The sequence below is a fragment of the Ciconia boyciana genome, chromosome 6 (genome assembly GCF_034638445.1).
Source record: "Ciconia boyciana chromosome 6, ASM3463844v1, whole genome shotgun sequence".
NCBI lineage: Eukaryota > Metazoa > Chordata > Aves > Ciconiiformes > Ciconiidae > Ciconia > Ciconia boyciana.
Window position 1 is genome coordinate 32,175,079 of NC_132939.1, and position 23,569 is coordinate 32,198,647.

The 23,569-nt window shown below is 37.3% G+C and overlaps 1 protein-coding gene across 13 annotated transcripts in view; it reads right to left on the bottom strand.

Annotated features, from left to right (window-relative positions):
- Positions 1 to 23,569, bottom strand: part of SIPA1L1 (signal induced proliferation associated 1 like 1) — a 224,970-nt gene that overhangs the window by 56,821 nt on the left and 144,580 nt on the right. For all 13 annotated transcript variants that reach the window (XM_072864230.1, XM_072864227.1, XM_072864228.1 and 10 more), the window contains 4 exons: positions 19,148 to 20,968; positions 9,604 to 9,734; positions 8,841 to 9,029; positions 1,188 to 1,362 (listed from right to left, as the gene is read on the bottom strand). In XM_072864230.1, coding sequence (XP_072720331.1) covers positions 1,188 to 1,362; positions 8,841 to 9,029; positions 9,604 to 9,734; positions 19,148 to 20,645 — 1,993 coding nt within the window. In that variant the 5' untranslated portion in view covers positions 20,646 to 20,968. The remainder of the gene's footprint in view (positions 1 to 1,187; positions 1,363 to 8,840; positions 9,030 to 9,603; positions 9,735 to 19,147; positions 20,969 to 23,569) is intronic.

Sequence of the window (23,569 nt, forward strand, 5' to 3'; positions counted from 1 at the left end):
AAAAGCATTGAGGAGACACAACTGCAATGTGTAAATGCACTCAAGGGAGTAAATACAACAGAGGGAATATAAGTATTGCAGCTAAAAGAAAGCTGGCTCAATGGTAAATGTGTGCGAAATAGGTATTAATTTAGGTTTAAAGCCACAGGAATTTTTATAAACCTCCAAGGAATTAGGCTGATGAAGAACAGCCTGAGGAGATGGCAACATAATCCCTGTAAGAATCAAGGACACAAGGCAGAATGGTGGAGCACTAAAGCACAGCAAGTTACTGTATGTGTGATAGGAGACCCATGACAAGAGCACAGCTTTTGCTGCACTGAAGTTGATGAATTCTTTTCAGCTTTCATGAATCAACTCCTTATTTAATTTCCTTTGCTGCAAGTGAGCAAAACAGCAAAAGATTTCCATAGGAACTGGTTAGTTCCAATACTCAAAGAAGAGGAAGACAGGCCAAAATTTCCCCCTGAGTATTTTTAAATAGATTTACAAATTGAATATAGCATGCGCTAGCTGATAAACAGGTATTTCACAAGCTTGATTCCAAAAGTAGGGAGTTTCTTTTATAGATACTGTCACCTAAGATCATCTTTCCACCGCATTTTTGTTGCAATATGTTTTACAGTTAAAGCTGATAATATAACTGCCGCATCCAGTTTAATTTCCATAACTCAAAAGAAAAATCGGAGGGAGAAATACATTTGATAGCAGGAGTAAGACAAAACTGCCTAGAAGAAAAACTAAATGCAACAGACACAGCAGAAAAGCAATAGATCAACTTGTCAAGGTGAAGTTACGTAGATGGGTTCTCAAAATGTTTTCTTGTGACAGGCTATTAGCATATGATTAAAAAAATTATGACATACCAACTGTATTGATTACCCCTTAGACAACATACTGATGATGGATTTGCAATGCTGATAATAGTTCCATAGTTACTGGTTTCTTGTTGCAGCTTTAGAGATAATTTCATACCAAATTAGTACAAAAATCCAATAATTATCAGAGCAGAAAGACCATATGGGTACATGTCTAATTACATACTCGCTCTGCTTTCAATTTTAATATTGAGTAATTGTCTTCTATAGCAAAGATGTTATTTTTAAGAACTCTCTAGAAAAAGTCAGTTAGCAATCATATGATGTATTTCGTTCACTTAAGGGGAAAAAAAAAATAAAAAGCCTTACTCTTTGTATCCAGCTGAGCACGATACTTTTCAAATCCCTTCAGTCGAACTCGTTCTCCCAAGAGCTGAAGAAACTCTTCAAAGGCTGGACCTGCTGATTCGTTATTATACATTTCCTCCTCTGTGCTTTGCCCAGCTTTGCAGTACATGATACCCACCTTAAGCTGGTAACTTAACTGCAAAGGGAAAAAGATGAAAATCTTATATGTATACCAAGTGATGCAGCAACTTATTTACTGAATTCACTTCGGATTTTTTATTAAACCCATAATTCACAAAGAAAAAAATACCTAATTATCAGTCTAATTTCAAATGTTAGTCTAGTTCCAAATACTCTCATTGTTTTCCACTGTAATTGCATATTCCATCTGAAGATGTCAAAACACTTTCTGAAGTGAAACAAACATTAATGTTCCTTATTTTGAGGAGGGCAATGCTGCCTGCAAATGGTGAACGTCTTACATTGAGCCATGTGGCAACTGTTGGCTGAGAAATGTCAAGAACTCGACTCTCACTCTTAGGCTGGTACCATGGTTACTATCCTATGCTAAACCTTCCACGCAGAAGGGTAGGGTACAGCATGTGCTCATTTCTATAATAAGCGACAAAATTAACATTCCCTCAATTCAAAGAGAAGATAAAAATTATTCACCTATTAGTGCATTCATCTGTTAGCAATGTTGAAAGAGTCCATGGCATTCAGTTGGCCTTCTCTGACTTAAAAATGCAGTAACAAAGGAAACAGCTAAATTGAGAAATGCTGGTAATACTTTAAAGATACTATTTACTAGCATACACCTTCAAATATATTTGTGCTTTTTAGTTTCATTTTTCCTCTAATTTGGTGTTTGATGTTCCTAATACAGCAGAAACTGAAGATGTGAATAAAGTAATTTTTTGCCCAACCATAACTGTGATTCTACAAAGCAAACTGTTCCCACCAATTCCAAATTGATGGACACACAAAAAGTACCACATCTGTGCCCTTTATATCTAGGCTACAGAAACAGAAGTTACAGAAGGGAAGAAAGCAGCACCCACAGCCATTTACTGCCATCTCCAAAACCAATTTCACAGGCAGGAACTCTGACGGGCAAAGAGCAAAGGAGAGCCTTGGTGTTCACGCATGTAATTCATCTAGTAAAAACACATATTTATTGCAGGGTAAATAATCTTTCCTCCCACACACAAATTTCTGCAGAGGCTCCATTTTAAATAAATACCAAGCAGATCTGCCAGAGCAAAATCACAAGAAAGTCTACTGAAACTGGCATGAGATTTACAAGTTTGGGCTACAGGTTAGTGGGAAGTGAAAGCAGTTATTTGCAAGGGCACTGGAACCAAAGTAATCTGAATATACTGTGATTTGCTCTCAAAGCTTCTATCACAGGTCATGAGACAAAAGGTTTTGGAACTTGCTGGGTGATGTGGACACAACTAAACTGAAATTCATTAATTTTAACTTATCATATTTATGGTGGGATAATTTAAAAGCCCTCAGAAGTGGTTCTATTCTGTCTCTACTTAAAGTAAATTTTAAAATTAAAACACTCTGAAAATTGCAACTTTACTGTATTCTTCTTTTACTACCAAGGATAAATGGTGACAGGGATAAAGTATTAGCAGTAGAAAAATAAGGAGGGAAAAAAGAAGGGTAAAGATCAACATGGCTTGATTGCTGCTGTTGAGAAGTTAAGCATACGTAATGACTGAGTTCTAGGCTGTTTCTTTTGTTCCCCTCCAGAATGTCCCTTATTTTATCATCTGACACAATGGCTACCTGGCTTGCATCTTCTAAATATGTCCAAATTTCTTATGATAAAATATGAGTACAGCATAGAATCATAGAATGGTTTAGGTTGGAAGGGACCTTAAAGATCACCTAGTTCCAAGCCCCTGCCACAAGCAGGGACACCTTCCGCTAGACCAGGTTGCTCAAAGCTCCATCCAACCTGGCCTTGAACACAACTTCCCTGGGCAACCTATGCCAGTGCCTCACCACCCTCATAGTGAAGAATTTCTTCCTTATAACTAATCTAAATCTACTCTCTTTCAGTTTGAAACTGTTACCCCTTGTCCTGTCACTACACTCCCTGATAAAGAGTCCCTCCACATCTTTCCTGTAGGCCCCCTTTATGTACTGGAAGGCTGCTATAAGGTCTCCCCCGAGTCCTCTCTTCTCTAGGCTAAACAACCCCAACTCTCTCAGCCTGTCCTCATCTCTCTCTCTTTCTTATGAAAGAAACATTCACAGGCCAACTTCCAAAATTGCAACTGAAAGGGGAAAAAAAACCCCAAAACAAAACAAATCAATTTTGTGCCTTGAAGTAATGTTTCTATTTCCTTTTCTCTCCTTGTTAACTATTTGAAATGCTTTCTGTGTAACTATAAAGGAAATATGCTCTTTCAGCACTAGATACCCAAACAAAACCATTCACCTTTAAGAATGAAGACTGTGTATTTTGGGCACCAAAGTATTAAGACTTGAAGCAAAGATATTTATTGGTAAACAGATACGGAGCACATGCAAATCAATGTTACAATTTACTATGCTGATTATTTATTTCAACTCTCCAGTCACTAAAAAAAAAAAAAATACAAAAATTCAAAACAACCATCAGTGCACACAATGCTCAAAACAGTCCAGATACAGATGGATGGCACATGCTTTTTTTTTTTTTTTAAAAAAACAAAAACAAAAACACCACTTTCCACCCAATGACTGTTTGATTAAGATTTAAATTTTCTCAGGAATCACAGGAGCTAGATGAGGTTTGTGGGTACAATTCTATGATCTCTGCTTAGCTAGCAAACTACACGATCCCACTCATTGCAAGCTTATTGCCCCACAGCAGCCAGACTTAGTGCCTTCTGCCAACAGGGCTATGTGCTCCCACCGAGAGCCTGGACCAGCTATTGCTGACATGTGGGAAGGGAGGAGAGAGGAAGGGTGCTGAGAGGTGGCACTGCTGCCACTCCTGCCAGAACAACTGCCATCGCTTTCCGTATCATCAGTAGCAGGTCCCGTCTTGGACCGTTCAGGCAATGTTTCTGCTCAGATATGCTCTCTGTCCACTCCCAGGGAAATAACGATCGATGGAAGTGTTTCATGGGACCCCAATGCCTTAGCTGCACTGCTAATTACAATAGTTTCTAGTAGTTTTACTTAAACAAGTTAGGACAAAGAAAACCATTTTCATCAAGCACAGCTACACTATTTAAGCTTCAATCTCGGGTGAAGGAAGTATTTTCAAGGGCATAAACATAAGTGGGATCCGTGGCATCCACAAGCAACCAAACAACTGTCCTTTATTGTTTTGAAAACGTCAGCTCTAGCAAACTAAATAAGAACTATGCAAAGAGCAGGATATGCCTTCTAGCTGTGTTCTTAGATTTGATGAACTTTTTTTTGCTGAAAAAAAAGTTTTGTAAGGACAACGCAAGCTGGTATTTTCTGAATCAAAAAAAGCAGATCTGGGGGAAGAAAGGCATTTTTCTATAGTAAAGTCCCCATTACTACACCTCCTTCTGATAAATCTAGGGTCCTTAGAAGTGTATTAACTCCAAATAAAAGCTAAAAAAGGAGATGAAGGATGAATTCTGCTGTGGTAAAACTCCTAAAGTAGCAGCTTCATTTTAATAATCTAAAAGTATTTACATATTTATATATGTGGGAAAAGTGCACTTCAGATATTTGTCTAGCACCCAGTGAAAGACAGCGGAAAACATATCTTGGATTTAACCAGTCAGCAAGTTTATATTATAAATATGGAATTATACTAAAAACCAACTGACATTTCACAGTATTTCTTTGAATGAGGAATTGCCATAAAGATAAACTTCTACTGGAATAAATCAGTAATTTCCCCGATATTCAAATTTTTAAATCATATTTGGAAGTAAACTTAAAGTAAGTTACCATGAACTCTGCATTCAAGGCAAAGATTAGTAGATGGTAATTAGCCAGGGAGCTACCGCAGCCCTGTGGAACGACTGGATTGCTTTTTAACACAGAACCATTCAAATGAATGCATTTTAATAAAGCCAATAAAAGAACAGCTAGGTGACAAGCAATGTGGGCCATATGTACAGAACAGCAGATCTTACCGTGACTTCAGCAATCTAAGGGGAAGTAAGGAACATGCAACTTGACATACAACACCAGTACAAAATTGGGGCAAGAAGAATATTCCCATTCTGACACTGGATGTCATATGCAGATATTGAAAGAGTAGAAGAGACAGAGCTCAGCCATACAAGTGATATGAAATTCAGAGAAAATATGTTGCAGTGAAAGACTTGAAAAGTGCAATCTGTTTAGTTTATCATAAACAAGACCAACAGATGATTTAATCACTGCATACAAAACCTTTGCTGGGAAAAAAAATCTCACACCAAAATGACTCTTAAGATATAGCAGAGAAAGATATCAGAAGTCTGGAAGCCGAAAGCAGATAAATTCAAATAAAGAACTGCGAATTCCAAAATATGAAAACAACCAACTGTTTTAAAACCTCACTCAAATATAAAAAAAAGATAGCCTATCTTAATCAAAACTGGTGCATACGAATTTGGCTCAGTGAAGTGATTACTGGATGAAATTTAATGGCTAAGTCAGGCTAAGGTCACTTTATAGTCTTAACTCTTAAATTCACAAAACATCGTATTTGCTATATCAAACAGGCACCTGTTCGTGCTGAGTGCAACACTCAGCAAGAAGAAGTGATAAACATTCTGTGTACCTAATTAGTAGAGCAGCTGTTACCCAAATTTCTCTGTTAGCTTGGAATTGATAAAAAAATGCAGCTTCTAATTAGTACAGAGCGTGCTTATCTTTTTCTGTTAGAAGTGTCAAACTGTTTCATTACCACAAAAACAGAAAATACTTTGATGTAGATAATACAATTTTAACTATCACTTGTCCTTAATGATTTTCAAAAGTTTTAGTAACAGAAAACCATACTATATACCATATTGTGGAAGCTTAATGACATATAGGATATGAAATAAGGATAATTTGATCTCACACTTTTTTAGACAAAATTGACTTCTGAAGCAAATTATGCTAAATTACTTTTCAAATTAGATATTTACTAGAAATAATTTTGGATTTTATTTTTTTAAATAGAACCGTCTCCTAGATTTCTTTTTTTCTTTGTGAAAATTTTCCCATCAACACTATTGAGACTGCAGGTTCTTGATGGGCATATCTGGAAGGTACTGATCCTCATGGAGGATAAAGGCTCACTTAAATGGCTCACTTTAAACTCACATGAGCGAGCGTAAAGGCTCACTTATGGACCCATGTTGAATCAAATTCCATTTTCTCTACTGCTGAAAGAAAACTTTGGGAAGAGATTGAAAGATATCCTTGAGTCTTCAGGTGCTTGACAAACTTGATTCTGGCTGAAGGGCAGATTAGGTTCAGGCTCAGGTAACAAATCATAAACACTGAATATGTGCATATTTGGAATCACTGCTCTAATCATCTAAGGAAAACACTCAGGCCTCCAACTTATTAGGATGTCGTCATGTGAAAGAGAATAGTTATACTGAGCAGCGTAAGCATCTAGAGATTCTGTCCTACTTTTAGCAGGCTATACGGTAAACCCATCTACCCTCAACCTTATGTGTTTGCTTGCTCGTCACGGTGGTGTTCTCTGCAGGAGGCAATAAGCACATGCAGGAGATACAGCTGATACAGAGTATACTGGAATTTCCAAGAGACATTTAACAAAGCTTTTTCTTCAAAAAGTCTTTAAAACCCTAAATAACCAGGGTACAGAAAAAGGAACTCACTTAGACATGTAACTGGCTAAAAGACAAAAGGGAGCTGAAGAAAATGATCAGCAGAGTAAGGCAGGGACCTGAACTTGGACATACAGTGTTCAATGCACACTTTAGCAATCTGATAGAGGTGATGAATAGTAAGGTAACTAAGTTTGCTAACATTACTGAGTTATTACTTTACAGTATTGGAGTTGAAGACTGGCTACGAGAGCTACCAAAGGAACTTATGATAGTGGATAACTGGGCAAAAGAATGGCAGATGAACCTCAGTGCAAGTAAAGCTTGAAGTGATCCATGTGGTACAAAGATACCCAATTTTGTATCTACAGCAATGAGCTCTGACTTACACCCCTAAGGAACAGGATCTTAGGCGTTCATGAAAAGAGACTTTCAGTGTTCAGTAGTAGCCATAAAGCAAATAAAGTATCAGTAATTATTAGACAGGGAAGAGATAAAGCATACTAAACCAAAATTTTTCCCCATTTTCAAAACTGCACTGTTTTAAAATAGATGTGGGAGAGGAGGAGGGAAACTGGAAAAACTCCAGAGAGAGGCAAAAGCATGATCAGAAGTACAGAACAACTTCTACATGAGAAATGACTAACTAAACTAGGACTCATGAAACTGGTAAATCAGAGCGGTAGGATAGAGAGCCTTATAAAAGCCTATAAGCTATCAGGAGCTAAGAAAGTATCATGCCATGCTCGTCCTGTTCTCATATTCTTAGCCAGGCACCCACCGTTGGTCATGGTCAGTGACAATACTGGGCTGCACCTACCTTGGGCTGACCACACATAACTACTTCCGTGTTAGTCTAGATGCTCTGTGATAGCCACAGCTACCCATTTCTTCATCCTCTTCTATTGTGTTCTTAGTGAAGTAGATGAAGTTCTGAAACTAACTAGAGGACAAAGCGTTTTGCTCAAGTTTTGCTTCTGGTAAGTATTTCTTCGGGGATTCTCTATCTTGTTCATTTTAATAACCAAACCACAAGGAGGCTGACAAAATCTTCATGATAGTCACTTATAAACCTGTTTAGAATAGCTATATTCTCTCCCTTGTGGGACAGATAATGATTAGACATTTTTCAATTTTATGATGGCAATGTTTGACAGCAAGAAGAAATAGTAACATAGATGTTAATTCTGTGCAGGAAAGGCTGACCATGAGAAGCAAAAAAGACCAGGAGAAAGAGACAGTCAGTACTCAGAGCTGTGAAATGTCACTGTTGAAGTTTTTAATCATAAAATTCACTTTAATCATAGACTTTCATTTTGCTAAGTCTAAGCTATATAGCTATCGAGCCTCAGTTCCATCTTGAAGAGATCAGAGGACTATCACCTAATTGAAAACTCGTACGAAGAAAAGGCTTAGAATATTTTGCCATGTAGTTTGTTTCAGGGGAAGAAAAAAAAAAGAAAGAAAAAAAGAGAGAGGCAGCACCCTGGTAATGGTTGTGCCAATAAAATATTACAACAAAACATTTAGTAACATGGAAGATTTCTGTTCTCATTATAATAGCAATAAGAAAATCAGAACAGAACACCCTCCTCTCCACAGTCTTTGAAATACAATCACTTAGTCTCTTTTAAAGTAAATTAAAATGGACAATTGCCATAACATTAATCTAAAACTTTAGACTACTTAGAGCAATGAACTTGATTTCATACATACCAAATATTCTGCAAAACCTGGGGGAAAGACATGCAACATAAACTCTCCCTACAGATGAAAAGCTTTCGTTTAAATGAGGCATTTTAATAGACTGACCTGAACCACTTAAAGCTAAAAGGTAATTTTGCAGTTCACGGCAGTAATCTGACAGTTTAAGACAATTTGTCGCATTCTATAACTCTGCACTTACCCCTTGTTCATCCAGCTTCATAAGCTGTTCTGTGACTTTTGGAGTGTTGAAGGCCAGCCTTAGGCAATGGATATTCAGCTCAGGAACCACATACTCCAGCACTTCTTTTAGGGGAAGTCCCCTGGCTGTGCAATGCTTTGCAGTTGAAGGGATAGCATCTTCCAGCACAGAGCCTCTTAATGTCATAAGCTAAGCATACAAAACAAAAATAGCTTATATATTGAATTATGCCTGAGAAAAGCTTGATTAGCAATAGCAGTGGAGCAAAATGTACTGTTTTTCCAATTCTCAGTAGAGACTGAGGACATTAAGTAACTTATGTTGCATGAAAGATACTGATATGCAAAACATCGTGCACTCCGATAGCTAACAGTAGTCAGAATATTTCAAATGATTCAACAGATTTAAGTTTTACAGGAAACTAATACTTGGAAAAGATTAGTAGTAGTATTTCTAGCAGAGCATTTCAAAGTATAAGAAGTACGCTTCTCAGGTCCACCCACTGTCACATACAAAAGTTGAGGAAGTAATTTTTGTCCTCTTTGCACACTTCCAGCTAATATAGCTCCTGTAAGTTTCCCAAGCTTTAATCAAAACAGCCTTCACAGTTTCCTCTGTATTGGATGTTATGGAATAACTCACTCACTGATACACTTACTTGTATTCTCTGTGTCAGGAGATTCCTGACACAAACAGCACACATACCACCTGGTTTTGCCTGCTCACTTCTAGCTTCTTTTACTATCATTCCTGAACTGCTTACCTCACTGGTTCTGAATATGATCCGGTAGTTGTATTGAGGTCCATTTTCTTTGATTTCCTCTGGCTTCTCTCTTCTTATACTCACAGCTACTGGACCCAGGTTCTCATCTGCCCCAAAATAGTTCCAGTGTTCTTGCATACAAAAAAAAACCCAAAACACAAATAAAAGTCCGTCTTTCTTGTTACACTTCAACTATATTTTCATGCTCAGTTGTTATATTGGAAATAAATTGCCAGCTCGACTACAGTCAATAAGAGGATGTCTTCAGTGGTACCACGATTTCATTCTCGTGCTTCAGTTCTCTCATGAGATCCGTTTATACAAGAAGGCTGAAATTCAACATTGCATCTCTGCTTAAACAGGCCTAGAACAGGATACACCTCTTACACTGGCTCTTATGTCAAAACCTGTTTCATTCACATTGAGCTAAATAAGTACAACCAATTTCCCCCCCTTAAAAATAAAAACAAGGAAGCCAAATGCACCAAAGTAGGAAACTCACCACTCTATGTTAAAATGGGAGCGGCAAACAGTTGTACTTAGCAAAGGATGCAACTTACTTATTTTTGTATGGAAAAAGCAAAAACCAGTCAAACAAGTTACTCAATTATAAAAGGCAAAAAACTGATGAAGCTGAAACAGAAGTTAAAAGTTTGTTCATAGTAAAAAAATCTAAGCATAGTACCACAGAAAAATAGAATAAAGCGCAAGAAACAAAGTGACTAGCATAAATATTTAACAGTGAAGTGTCAAACAACCCTAAGAGTAAATTTAAAGCGCTAAGAGTTGAGTCTAAAACTAGCCTATTTGGGAAGGTGGCAGAGAGAATACAGGGCTGGAGAAATTGCTCACTAGCTGAACAGTAGATTATTTGAGATACTTTTTTATATTTTACATTGCTTAACTATACACACGTAAAGCCAAGCTTTACATGAAAAAAATATTAGAAAAGTGCACTAACAAAAATTAAAGCTCAACAATTTAAGAGATTGGTGTTGAAGGCTCTTCTATTGAGCCTTCTGAGAATTATGAACTGTCTTGACTGATGACAGAGGTACATCACCATGAATGCAGCAACATATAAATGAAGTTGCACATATCTCAAGTGACAACGGAATTTAAACATACAATACCTGAAAGGAAAATGTAAGAGAAACTGTCAAAAAAATAGAAGTCAAGCATTGTACAAGAAAAATAAGTCCTATGTCATCACTTTCCATATACTGCATATCTGCATATATGAATGAATTTATACATGAACAAAAATAGAAAGTTAGAGCTATCTGAAAATTCAGCAATTCAAAGAAATGTGAAATTCAGTGGAATGAAAAAGAGATGTAACTGCCCTGAAAGGAAACGTAACCATACTGACTGAACTACTATATACAGATTACTTGTTATTCTTAAAACAACCAGAACTTTAAAACAAGAACTTTAAGAGCAGTCTAATATGACCTATTCTGTTAGAGATAAAATGTAAAATATTTTAATATCCTCATCAAGAACTGTATCTTTAAAGATACTAAAAATAGATATTGAAATACACTCCACCCAAAGTGAATGGCAGTCATTTTTCCAATGAATAATCACTTGTGGTGTTAAAAATTTGAGTGCCTCATTTTTTATTCTATTTCTTTTTAAAATTATACTTACTGGCTCTTGCTATACTTTCCTCCAACACACTAAATTCTTTTCAAGTAGGTCCTCTGTCCTTATGAACTTACTCGTGCCCAAGAATTATGCTTTTGTCTTTACACAGCTGTCCACCCCTTTAAGCCCTCGGGGGCTCTATTCTATTCCCTAGTATCTGGTATTTTATTGCCCTTTCCTCAATGTTTTCCATTTAAGATTTCAGAGCATACAAGACATAAAAGAAACATGCGCGCAGCATTATAACGCTTGCTTTCTACCAAATTCCTCTGCAAGTCATCAAAAGCCAGTACTCTGCACAGAGGTAATTAAGATTCAAAATTCTTTTAATATCTTCTGGAATATCCTATAAATATTGGTGTAAGTTTTGGGTGACTGAATTAGTCATGAGTGGGGAAATTATGAATAAATTAGACCATCCACATAAGCCTAATTAAATCTTTATACTACTCCCCTGACATGAGCCCTATAAACGCCACAGAGATCTTCTGTTGTTTAAAAACCCAAACCATCTTATCAGCACCCTAGCTTTTCTTCTTCCTCCATTAAGTAACTTGCTTGTTTCAGGATGTTTGTAGGTCACCAAACAGTTTATGGCAGAGATGGTCAATGCAGAAGAAGCACAGTCATTGAGAACGTGAGATCAATCTTCTATCACCGTATTATGCAGCTTCCAAAACCTGAAATAGATGGGCCATCTCCACACTAAACTGCTTAGTGACTTAAAAACATTGATGTACCTTTGCTTATACAATAGAAAATTTCAAAGAAAAATGGTATGTTGGTAATATATACTAGAAGGGTCCAAAAATTACATTAGTTTTCTGTACTGACAACTGCACAGATGATAAAATTTGTGTATCTTGTGACCTAGATACACAGTCATGAGTGACAGTCTAGGCTGCAATTCAGATAGAAAGTTTTCTCAGAAGAAATTATTCTGCATCTTGAAAACACATTTAGGAAGGCGTTTCATGCAACATTTCAAGTTGCATGAAAATACACATACAGTTCTGTATCATTTGATTAAGCTTTTTATCTAGCTCCTATTTATTTGGAAAAACGCACAAAGAAGTGTGGAATTTTACACTTATCTGCTAATAGGAAATGGCTTTTATCCTCTTTCCCTTCACTCTACACTGGGCAGTTGTCTTTATCTCCTATGCATCTCCTCAGTCCTCTCTTCTGTTCACATTGCCCTCTCCTCTATTCACATTCACTACAGGGTCGTTCATTCTTTACCTTCGTCTTTATTCTCTTCCTCTGCCCCGCCTCTGTATTCATTCTGCAAGCTACAGTATATATCCCCCTATCTGACTACTTTTCCCTGTGGTACAGTTTCTTGCATCTCCACCCGATTTTCCATTACATCCTGAATTTCCTTGCATGCAACCATTTTCTCTTTCCTGTAGCAGCAAAAGCAGTAGCAGAATTTAAGCGCACAAAGCTTAATATCCAATCTAAAGGTAGTCAATGGGGAGTTTTAATTTAAAAACAAGGGCTACTTCACAACTGTAATTCAAGAATTTTATGCCAAGCATGAATAGCACAGAAGATAGCTTTTTCCTCCACCCCACACAGAACCTCATTGAAAGCAACACTTCTCAAGCTTGACATTATTTCATTTAAACTACTGTGGAAAAATTATTTAATTAAGATATTCAGGAGACAACAGCCATCAATTAATTTCTAAATCCATGCCCAAAAGAAATAATTAATTGCTTGTACCTGGTCATTAAACCAGATTATACATACTTTTAAAAACAGTTAAATATTTATCATATCCTTCAAAAGACACTTCCGGTGAAAGAACCTAAGGGAAAATACTCATTTTCCTGGCAGATATTTATGAGTTTCCCTTGCAAAGGAAATCCAAGTAAATGCACTTGACTTTGAGTGAGGAGGTTTTTTTCCTGCTTTTATCCTATTTACCTTTGGAAATCACGTTCAATTGATGTATTTTGTGTAATCAGACTAGAAGTAAAAATTCCAAACATTTTGCCTCAGAGTGAAACTTTGCATCAAGCATTTTCCTCTAATCCTACCGCACTGGAAGACTCTACCCAGCAGTTCTTTGGAAACAAGAGGGCAGCATTTTCAGAGCTCAGTCCTATGATGTTGCTCATGACCAGACTGTTAACTGTAAGTTTTCTGTAGGTCTAGCCACATACTTGAAAGGTACCGACTTGGGGATAGAATGTGCAGCCATTTAAAGCATTAGAGCAAAGGGGTTTTTTTACTGGCTGCCAGCAGTTAAAGGAAAGCTGACCAACAGCTCATTCATTATAAAACCAGCTCAGGAAGCTATTTACTTCTCAGTCAGGTCTTTCTTTCTAAGCCAGTAACTCAGATTTGTCCTAAATTGTAGCGATGTTAGCAACCACTGCCTGATGATGACCATATCCAGAATACATACACAAAGCTTTTATGCATGCATGGGAAAGAAATTCAAGTCTCAATGATAACTTATGGCCAGACATTTGGAATTTCTAAGTAGAAAACAGAAAACATTATGATACTACATAAGTCTGCAGTTTGCTCGTGTCTTAAATACTGTGCCCTGATCTCAGTTGGAAAATGTTCAGAGAAGGGCAACAAAACATGATTGAGGGGAATAATATGGTTGAGGTTTATAAAACAACACATAGCAAGGAAAGGTGAGAAAACCAAACTTTCTCACCTAGCAGTAAGACTGTTTAGTCTGATGACCCTGGTTTTTGTTCTGGAAGCCAGTAAAAACTGGCTCTTTATGACCAGTGTAGTCAAGCTGCAGAACTCCTTGCTGCTGCAGGAGTACTGTGAATGCTACAAGTTTATTCCGGGTAACAGACAACTGGATAAATGCCTGGAAGATAAGTCCAAAGTACTAGATACAAATGATACTACCACTAGGTTAAGAAGTCCACTATCTACGCATCTCCAGAGGCTGGCAAAGTACACCCGGAAAGTATCACTATGCCTTTGCCCTATTCTTACTCTTTCTTCAGTATCTGTTGCTGGCTTTTGCCAGAAGACAGGACTAGAAGTTTTGGGTTGACCTAAGACAACTCTTCCCTTCTCTGGGAACGGTAATTTTATGTCCAGAAGCAGTGAGTTCAAGGGTTTTGCTTCTCTCTCTCTCAATTTTTTATTTATTTTTTTTTTAAACTGAAGCATTGTGGTCAATAGTATGAAATGAATTGTGGGGGGTAGAAAGTTATGTATTTAAGTAAGAATCTCTCTCACACAAAAAGACATCTTTTCTTACATTTCATGAAGAAGGCCTAAAGAACTTGTTCCTCCTTTCTGTCAAAAAATATACTTTTTATCAAAACTGAAGTTCATCAGCTGTCTTAACATGTATTTTCTTAGAAGATTAGTTGCAAGGTTTTATACTCATCACAATCATAAGACAAACAAAATGTTAGAATGCTCTACAAGGAAAAAATAGTCCAGAAAGTAGCCCCAAAACAATTGTCAGGTAGCTTCTCAAAATCTTCCCTTCCCTCCCCCTGCCCTTACATTTGGTGCCACTGTGTAGAAAAGAAAAAAAACCAAACAAGTCCGACCTGTTTTCCTTCTGATTAATTCTAAAAGCACCGTGTTTAGAGAGAAAAATCTTTCAATAATCACAGACTTTTTAAAATTTTGCCTAGTACCAGCACACTTTGAAACATTTTTATTGTGATTAATGATCTCATTTGTGTATTTCAGCCAGTATTCTGATTTCACTCCAGAGGGTCCAGATTACACAGTTGCCCTTGGACACAACCAAGCAGCAAGAGCTGAAAGAACATACACATTATGGCACAAGTGAGGAAGCACACCGATACTGAACTGAAGCCAGCCTTACTCTGTCCAGCTACCTACATCTATACGAACTGCAAATCCCTCCAATAAAGATGCATCTTAAAAGATGGGACTCTATCAGATCAAGAAACAGAGATGCCAGAAAAGACCCCGTGTCTTAACTGAAACAGGTCTGAAATTTTCTTTTCAGGCACTGAAGTTAAGAGAAGAAAGGAAAACATCATACAAAAAGCCATGACTACCATGTAAAATTCAAACAATGAACAACTTCCTTTAATAAGTTTTCCCCATGTATAGTTATCCTTTTTGTTCAAAGCTTAATCTTATTTCAAGGTCAAATTTGTGCAACTTTCACTAATTTGTTCTTGTGCTGGCTTCTCCCTCTCCCTCTTTTTTTAGTACTAGCATTACCATATATCTCGGTGCTTATAAACGTCTAGACTTAAGACTTCTAGTTACAAGCCCCCCTGTCAAATACACTTTTGGAATACACCTTTAAATAGTCACCTTGCAAATACATCTTTTGCAAGATAAGAGTAGCATTCCTCTCCTATAAGTATAAACATCTCCATGCTAGTTAGCTGTGAACAAGCCTTCTGTAGTGAACTGAGGGAGGTAAGACTGCAAATTCGTATCATCCTGCAAGGTTCATTTCTACTGAGTACAAAGGGACTCTGCACAATTAGCTCAGATATAAAGTAGAGGAGCTGAATCCAACCTTGGGAACTACTGTTATAAAGTCCTTTTCCCAATATCTGTACTATTTTTCTAACCTCTACTAAACTGTCTCCACCAGTACTTTCACATTTAGAAGTCTGGACACCAGGCCAGAATATTATTTATCAATAGTTTTGCCACTGCTCTGTAAAGGGTCAAATAATATGTTGATTTCACTTTAGTATTTCCTTTACATATAAATACTCATCCATTTGTGTTCACCGATGAACTTATACAAGACTCATCCATAAATGTCACATGCAAATATTTTACTGAGATTAAGATATTTACAAATTAAGATATTTACAAATTATTTTATTTAATTTGGACCATGTTAGTAATACTCCAGCTTACTGATACCTCCCCTCGTACACTGCTAAAATTTGAGAAGCATCTATCATCCAAGTAACAATACCTGTAAAGAATGAGCTATTACTTCCATATAGTTAAAGATTTCAGTCAAGTCACCATCAGCATCTCACCAAATTACCTTGGAGAAATTAAAACAGACTATATCAATGCAATAGCTTTCATTCTTTTTCTTTTTTTTCTAAGACACAAAAAATTAACGGGGGGGGGTGACAAGACCTACTTTTCATTAAATCATGCTGACTGGCATCATTAATGATTTTTTACTGGCAGTTCTTTGTTGATATAGTCCCAAATTACCTGCTTTGTTATTTCAAGTTGTAATGAAAACAAAATAAAGGATTACAGTTCTCTGGGTCATTGCTTTTTATTCTTTACAAGCTCTACGATTACTTCAGTAGTTCTCCAATTCTGTGAAATTTTCCTGGTTTGAGATCTTTAAAAGCTACTGTTGCTGAATCAGAATTCTTTGCTTCATACTTTTAAGACTATAATATTACCCAAGGCCTGCTGACTTGACTAGCTGATCCCACTGAAACTGTCTTTTGTCACTGCCTATTCCATTCGTAACATCCAATCTCCTCTTCAAACAAGGAAGTTTCTGCATCATTACTTGCTTCATGTTACAAAAACTTTCAGTTACAACTGAGTTCCTTAATTTTTTTTTCCTATTATGCTGCTTTAAGTTTTATCACTATACCATCTCTTTAAGATTAGTCTAAAGTTTGCTTGGGGAGAGACGATATGCTGGGTGGTCAACAAAATGTGTTTGGTACTTGTAGAACTGTGGGGCTTCGGCATATCTGATGAGGCTTCTGAAGTATCTCTCTTTTCAGACAAAAATCTCTGGTAGGAACAACGCCCCTGGCTCGTGCCTGCTGGACTGAACATGAGCACAGTGAATTTCATATCCAGTTTTAGGGCTTAAGGAAAAAAGTCACAGCTTCTTCTCTCCCTCCAAACCCACTCCATACACATACTGACACTTTTATATCTGGTTACCCCTCACCAATACCCTTAGGACTACGTTATGTTGATTTTATCTCATTCATCTTAATTACGACTGGAAAGAAATGGAGATCTAATGGTGACTGGCATTGTAGTAACATAAGGGTGTGGTTTCCCTTAAGGATAAGCCAAGCTAATAAATTGCTGTTGCCTAAGGGCTGAAATCCCACTCACACCTCCTTCCTCTTCTGCTGTTCACTCTCATTGCTTACCTGGCACTAGGCTTTGGCACTTCTCTGACTGCAAGGAAAGCTGATTTGACTCACTAAATTGGAGAGAAATAACCAAGCAATAAAAAGCAAATTTATTGTGATGGCAAGATTTTTGCTTGGTTAGTAAACTGAACTGGCTTACCAAGTTTTCAGAAAGCAAGAGAACTGGTACAAGGAAAGGGGAGGAATAACGTCTTCCCCTTTTAGTGCTCAAATGCTGTTAAATCAGGTCAGCTGTAACATGAAACTGCACCTGTAGTTGCTGATCACAAAACTCACCAGAGTGATAAGGAATCAAATTGTTCCAGAGGGAGACAGATAGGAAGGTAATCACAGGCAAAGGTCTCTAATCTCAGGCTCTCCCCTCCAAACATACCTCATCCTATATTGTGCATCTGGCTTACTGTTCTCAGGAAACCAATATTTTTCCTCACTCCTTTCTCTCCAAAGGATGTGGATCAGCACTCTCGAAAACCATGCAGCAAAGGCTACCTCTCAGCCCTAGAAAGACTGCAGAAAGAGGAGACTAGAACACGTGACAAGAGCCACCCAACCAAGGGAAAAGGCAGGGAAGAAGAGGCGAGAGATGGACATATTTCGAGGCAAGGGAAAAATGGGAGGTGAGATTATTAGCTGTAACACACAGTTAACAAGTTGAATTTTTTTTGAACTGACCATCCACTTATTTTAACCAGGCATCCCTGTTGCTTTAATCTGCAGGAAACAAGCTCTTTCAAGCTGCTTTCACTGAAGAGATGAAACCCAATCCTGATCATTGGTAGCTAAGGAACAAGCACTCTTCAGGTCTGTCATTAGACCAAGTCTATCCATCAGGAGATACCACAGCAAGGCACACAATCCTGCAGACAAAACTTTTTTAAACTTTAAAGGACTTTGGTCTGCACTCCTTTTTGATCATCTGCAGAATCAGGAAGAACAGACAGGGAGATCTGCATCTCACAGTGCCAGCATCATTTTCGTGAAGGGAGCATCTGGGTAACGTTTGGGTTTTGCTTGTTTCTATAGGTCAAAAAGCTTTGATCTGATCCCCCCCCCCCCCGCGTACCTCCAATGGAAATGATAATCCTTGGTTTCAGTAGAACCATGCGATAAGAGAACTGCACTGTTTTTTCAGATACGTTGTTGTCATTGCAACATATATATGTGTGTGTGTATGTAGTTATGTATATACAGTGATAGTTTCTTTCTGCAGAATCTGACAAATTAGAATTTTCTTTCTAGAATGATAGCTATAATGAAAATAGTGAGTGAGGAAGACAGATTTTTATATTTATTTATATGATACTATTGACTTAAAATAAATACACCCCCCCCATTTTGAAATGAATGATTAAGACCTTAAAATGTCCAAAGATTACTGTAAATGGTAACTTTACAAGCTGCACGTTCCATTAAATCCTCAGTACATCAAGTCTTGATGTGGAAGGAAGAAAGTTCTCATATTTTAGGATTTTATTTTCTTTTTTAATCTTTCAAGTGCCAACCCCTGCCCACTCCCATGGATACCAAAGCTGTGTTTCAAAACATTTATAATTTGTAGCCACTGCTAACTGTTATGTATATCAGTACTAAAATCATCAACGCTTTTTTACTCCAACACTGTGAAAGACTCTATTAGACATAGCATGTACTGATCGGTAAAATATACCCTGTTTAAGCACTGATGATTAAAAAAAACGTATAACAGTATTTGCAAGAATTATATATCAGCTGAACCTTGTTTGTTGGTAAAACAAAAAATCATTAATAAAACACAAGGAGAAATAAGATTTACCTACCTTTCTGATAGAAGAATTTTCGATAATAATATGCACCAAGATCTACATGTTCAACGATGTATCTTTTCACTCTGTCTAGATGTAAAATCAGATTCTCCTTGGGAACTTCCAGAACTGCTACTCCAGCGTTCGTGCAATGAGAACTCAGAGTCGACTCAAATGAGGCACTTTCACATCCACTGAAGGAACCTGAATTAGATTTGGAAAGGCTGATCTTCCTCTCCCCTTCCCCACCAATCTCATTACGAAAATAAGGACAACTCATCACAAGTTCATTGCTTTTATCATCCCCCTGGTCCATATTGAGACTTCCTTTTGAATTCAGATCTTCAGTGCTGCCCATTGGAGAATTGAAACTTGCAGAATGGGACAAGGGTCCAGAGACAAGCGATGCTACAGCAGCAGCAGATGCACCTGTGGTTGTGTTCCTTCTTTTAATAACATTATGCCTGTTGATTGCCGCTTCATTTAAATCAAATAAAATACTCTGTACATCATAGTGAGCAAAACACTTCGGACAAGTCCAAGGCTTGACGCTATCTTCTGACCTGTTATCTTCAAGATCTGAAGACTTCCCAAGCTCCCCTTCACCTTTGGCATTGCGCAGCTTACGAAAAATGGATGAATCTCCTGTCTCTGATTTTGAGCGTCTCTTGAGTGGCTTCTCCCTTTCCTTAAAGAGTCTCAGGTTTTCCCTTTGAGTAATGGGTCCATCTATCACATCTAGAGAGAATCCTGAACCCTTGCTTCCACTGGCAATCAGGAATTCACTGAGCTTAGTTGTGGCTGGGCTTCTCTGATCAGACTTTTCATCTTTATAGCCCTTCAATAAGTCAAAAAAACTGTCCCCTGAAGTTCCCTGCTTATCTATGGAAGATGTGCTGCCATACTCCCTGTGCAGAGACGGTCCAGATTTAAAAGTGGGTGAAATACATTCATCAAAACTATCCACATCAAGCTCACTTATGGTAATGTCGCTGTTGCTGCGCTGCCTTATTCTGCGAAGAGCTTTCCTTGGAGAACTGGGATAGCCATCAGGTGTAAGAAACCTGGAGTCTAGATTCTCAGATTGTCTGGTCTTGTTTTTAAGTGTGCTCTGGATGCTCTTTAACATGACAGAATCACTAGCATTCAGGTTAACAGAGCTTCCCTGACTCCCAGGACTGCTTTTAGAAGACATGCTGTCAAGGCAACTTGATGTTTCAATATCTTGACTAGATCTGCTTGTTTCCTTGATGTTGTCCTTCCTTGGGGGCCAATCAGCAATCCTTGCCCTGACCCCCATTTTGGGGACGCCAGGGGTAGAGGTAACATGATGGGAACTTTCATTGCGAGGAGGTCCAACTGGTGCCATGACTGCAGATCCTAAGCTGCCATTCTGTGACCTAAAGCGCCTCATATAAAAGTCATCCGAGTGGACTTTTGAGGTGCCATCTGTTCCAACTGATACCCCAGTGGCAACAGCCCTTTCGGTCTGGGACCGCTTCAAGCTGGTCATGATCTTTCAGTATGTTCAACCTTAGTAAGTTCCAAGAGAAAACACAGTCATTTCTGCTTTTTAAATTCACAGTTCTCTTTTGGAGAATAGTCTCCAAAATATAAAATGGTTGCATGAGATCTTAATCATGGACATTTAAGGACACAGTTAAATGCAGAATGTCTAGAAAATTCAGATATTCAGTAGGTTTTGATAAGCAGTAATTTCCTTTAACTTTTGCATTTTAAGAAGTAGCCATGCTCCAACACATTCAAATTGTTTTAACATCACACGCGCTCCAAAATGTCAGAGCTGTAATCCAATTGCTTATGCTTCTTTTAAGCCTAGAATAGAGAAAAAGGGAGATAAAAGCATTAATTATTTCATATATAACTTTTTTTGTTACTGAAACTATCAAAGTTATTATTACATAGAATTAATATTTCTAATAAACATGCTTTTAAATCTCATTGATCATCATCTCAAAAATGCTGAGTTGTGTTATACGGTGAAGAGTTTTCTAGATATTGTTGGTTTGCCCTCTGAAAAAAACACTTTTACATTTGGATTCCACACCTAAATACAATTTTTTCCTTATGAACTGATTAGTGATACTTTTTAGTTGGGTTAGTGGACAGTTTTACAAAGCACAAGTAGGGAGCTAATTTCCTGTAGAAATTATAGAGGAGCCAGATCAGGACTCCAAATTTTGTTTATAAACGCTTTAAAGAATTTACCATTTACAAGTCATACATCCTTCGTTGCAATTAGGTATTAACAATACCTATTCAACTTTTCCATGAATGTAAATAACTATGATATGCTAACAAAAAAAGGAAGGAAGCTAATTAGCGAAAAGATTACAAAATGATAATAGAGAGAATGGCTGTCAGTAACATTTATTCTGTGTTTTGCACAGCCTTATTTGCAGATTAGCTGGATAGTCCAGAAAGCATGTATTACCTCTGCCCAAATTTCACAATATATAAAAAGACTAAAGCTAAATAGAAACCACGTACTTTTAAATAACTTGATATGAAAAGTTTCATTTATTTCCCTGGCTAACAAAATATTGTCTGCCACAGCTCCTATATAATCCAGCTTTACAAAGCTGTGGAAATTAAATGCTTTCCCATACGTCATCAGTACTGAAGTAATTACAAAGCATTTAGTATACTACCCTTTGAGGAGCTAAAAAAAAATTAAAAAAAAATCCACAAATACATCCTTGCTGGTAGAAGACAAAAGCATGAGATTTTCAAGATAAAATCTTGCATTGCTGTGTACATCCTTTAACACAAAGAAGTTAATAATTTTCAAAGGCTGAACCAATTACACAAAATGTGGCCTTTAAATATTTGCCAAATGTGTGCAGAGAGATGCTGCTGAACCAGCATCACATTGACAATACAGTATTGTCTATGAATCAAGGCTTTCTGATGCTTCCAGGGAAACTAGTACTTTCTGCAGTCTGTTCTCAAAACTAGGGAGTACTTTGCTCCACACTAATTAAATATCAAGCCAGGGCACTGTCTGCCTCCAAAGGCGGCATGTTTTAACTTCACTTGCCACAGACAGCAACTCTTTGAAATAGCTGCTATTTATAGAAAGTTGAACACATAAGGAATACTTAAAATGCAAGCTGACTGCATCACACATAACAAGAACGGTATAAATGATTGAGGGTATTATTGTACTTGCACAGCTGTTTACATAAGTGCAGTTACTTTTCTTGTAATTCTGCTACAATGATACTGCTGAAACAATATTTTTTTTCTACCTATATAATTAGAATAACTTTAGAAGGGCAACCTATCCATGCAGCTGTTGCAAAACTACTGAATTTTTGGCTAAAACTTTTTACAAATTTCAAACACTCTCCAGTCTAAGAACTGATCAAGCTGGTGGAACAACTTCGTGCACAAATCAGATCAAGGAAGGAAAAATGCAAACACTGTGTGCCATCACATAACCTAATTTTTGGGGGACTGTAACTACCTGTCTGCGGTTGTTTCCCTAGACCTTCCTGTCCCGGTGTCTAATTTGAGACCTAACAGTCTGCTCTAAAAGGTTCAATTAGCTCCAATCAAAATAAAGTGAAAACATTACATGTGATAACATTAAAAACTCCTAAAGTCCTGGGTATCAGGGTCCTGGGTACACTGGTCATCAGATTTAATGGAAAAGGAACAACAATGGCAATCTGTACTTTAACATTTTCTTATATTCATTACTTGCAAAACATGACGGCATCACAGACAGTGTGAATCACACCATTTAAATGACCATCAGTTACCAATGACCAGATGATATTATGAACTGGAAAACCTGCAGAAAGTTAAATATTAAGTAGCAGAATTGCTAACGCAAAATACGTAATCTATTAAAATTACTTACAACTGCAAGATAGGCAGTATGGTACCTACTTCTAAAGACAAGAGCAGTAATTGTGAAGAGTAACAATTCCCATTTGGTTACTGTTTCAATATAGAAAAAATATAATTCAAGGTAGAGCTGTGAATATCTATGTGAACAGAATATGGTGAGGACAAACTAGCCTAACCAAGAAAATGTATGCTTCTCCAATTCATCTGAACTTACTGAGGCGGCCAACAAAATACTCAGATGAATGGCTACATATAAAAAGCTGTAAATGAAAACCATATAAAAAAAACTACGAAAAGAGGTACATGAAAATGTAGTACTGATTATATTAATTAAAAACCAGTTAAGAGAACAAGCTTGGAAAACCAATGATCTGCTTATCAGATTGCATGCAATAACTAGTAAAGCAGTCCAAGGATCTGTTCAAAATGGATCTCAAATCCTTAGGACAAAGCTTATTCATTGCTTTTCACCAGTACCAGAGGACTTTGTGTCTATTCTCAACCCAAAATGAGCTACAAACCAACCTGTTTTCATTCTTTCCCTTTCTGTTTATACCT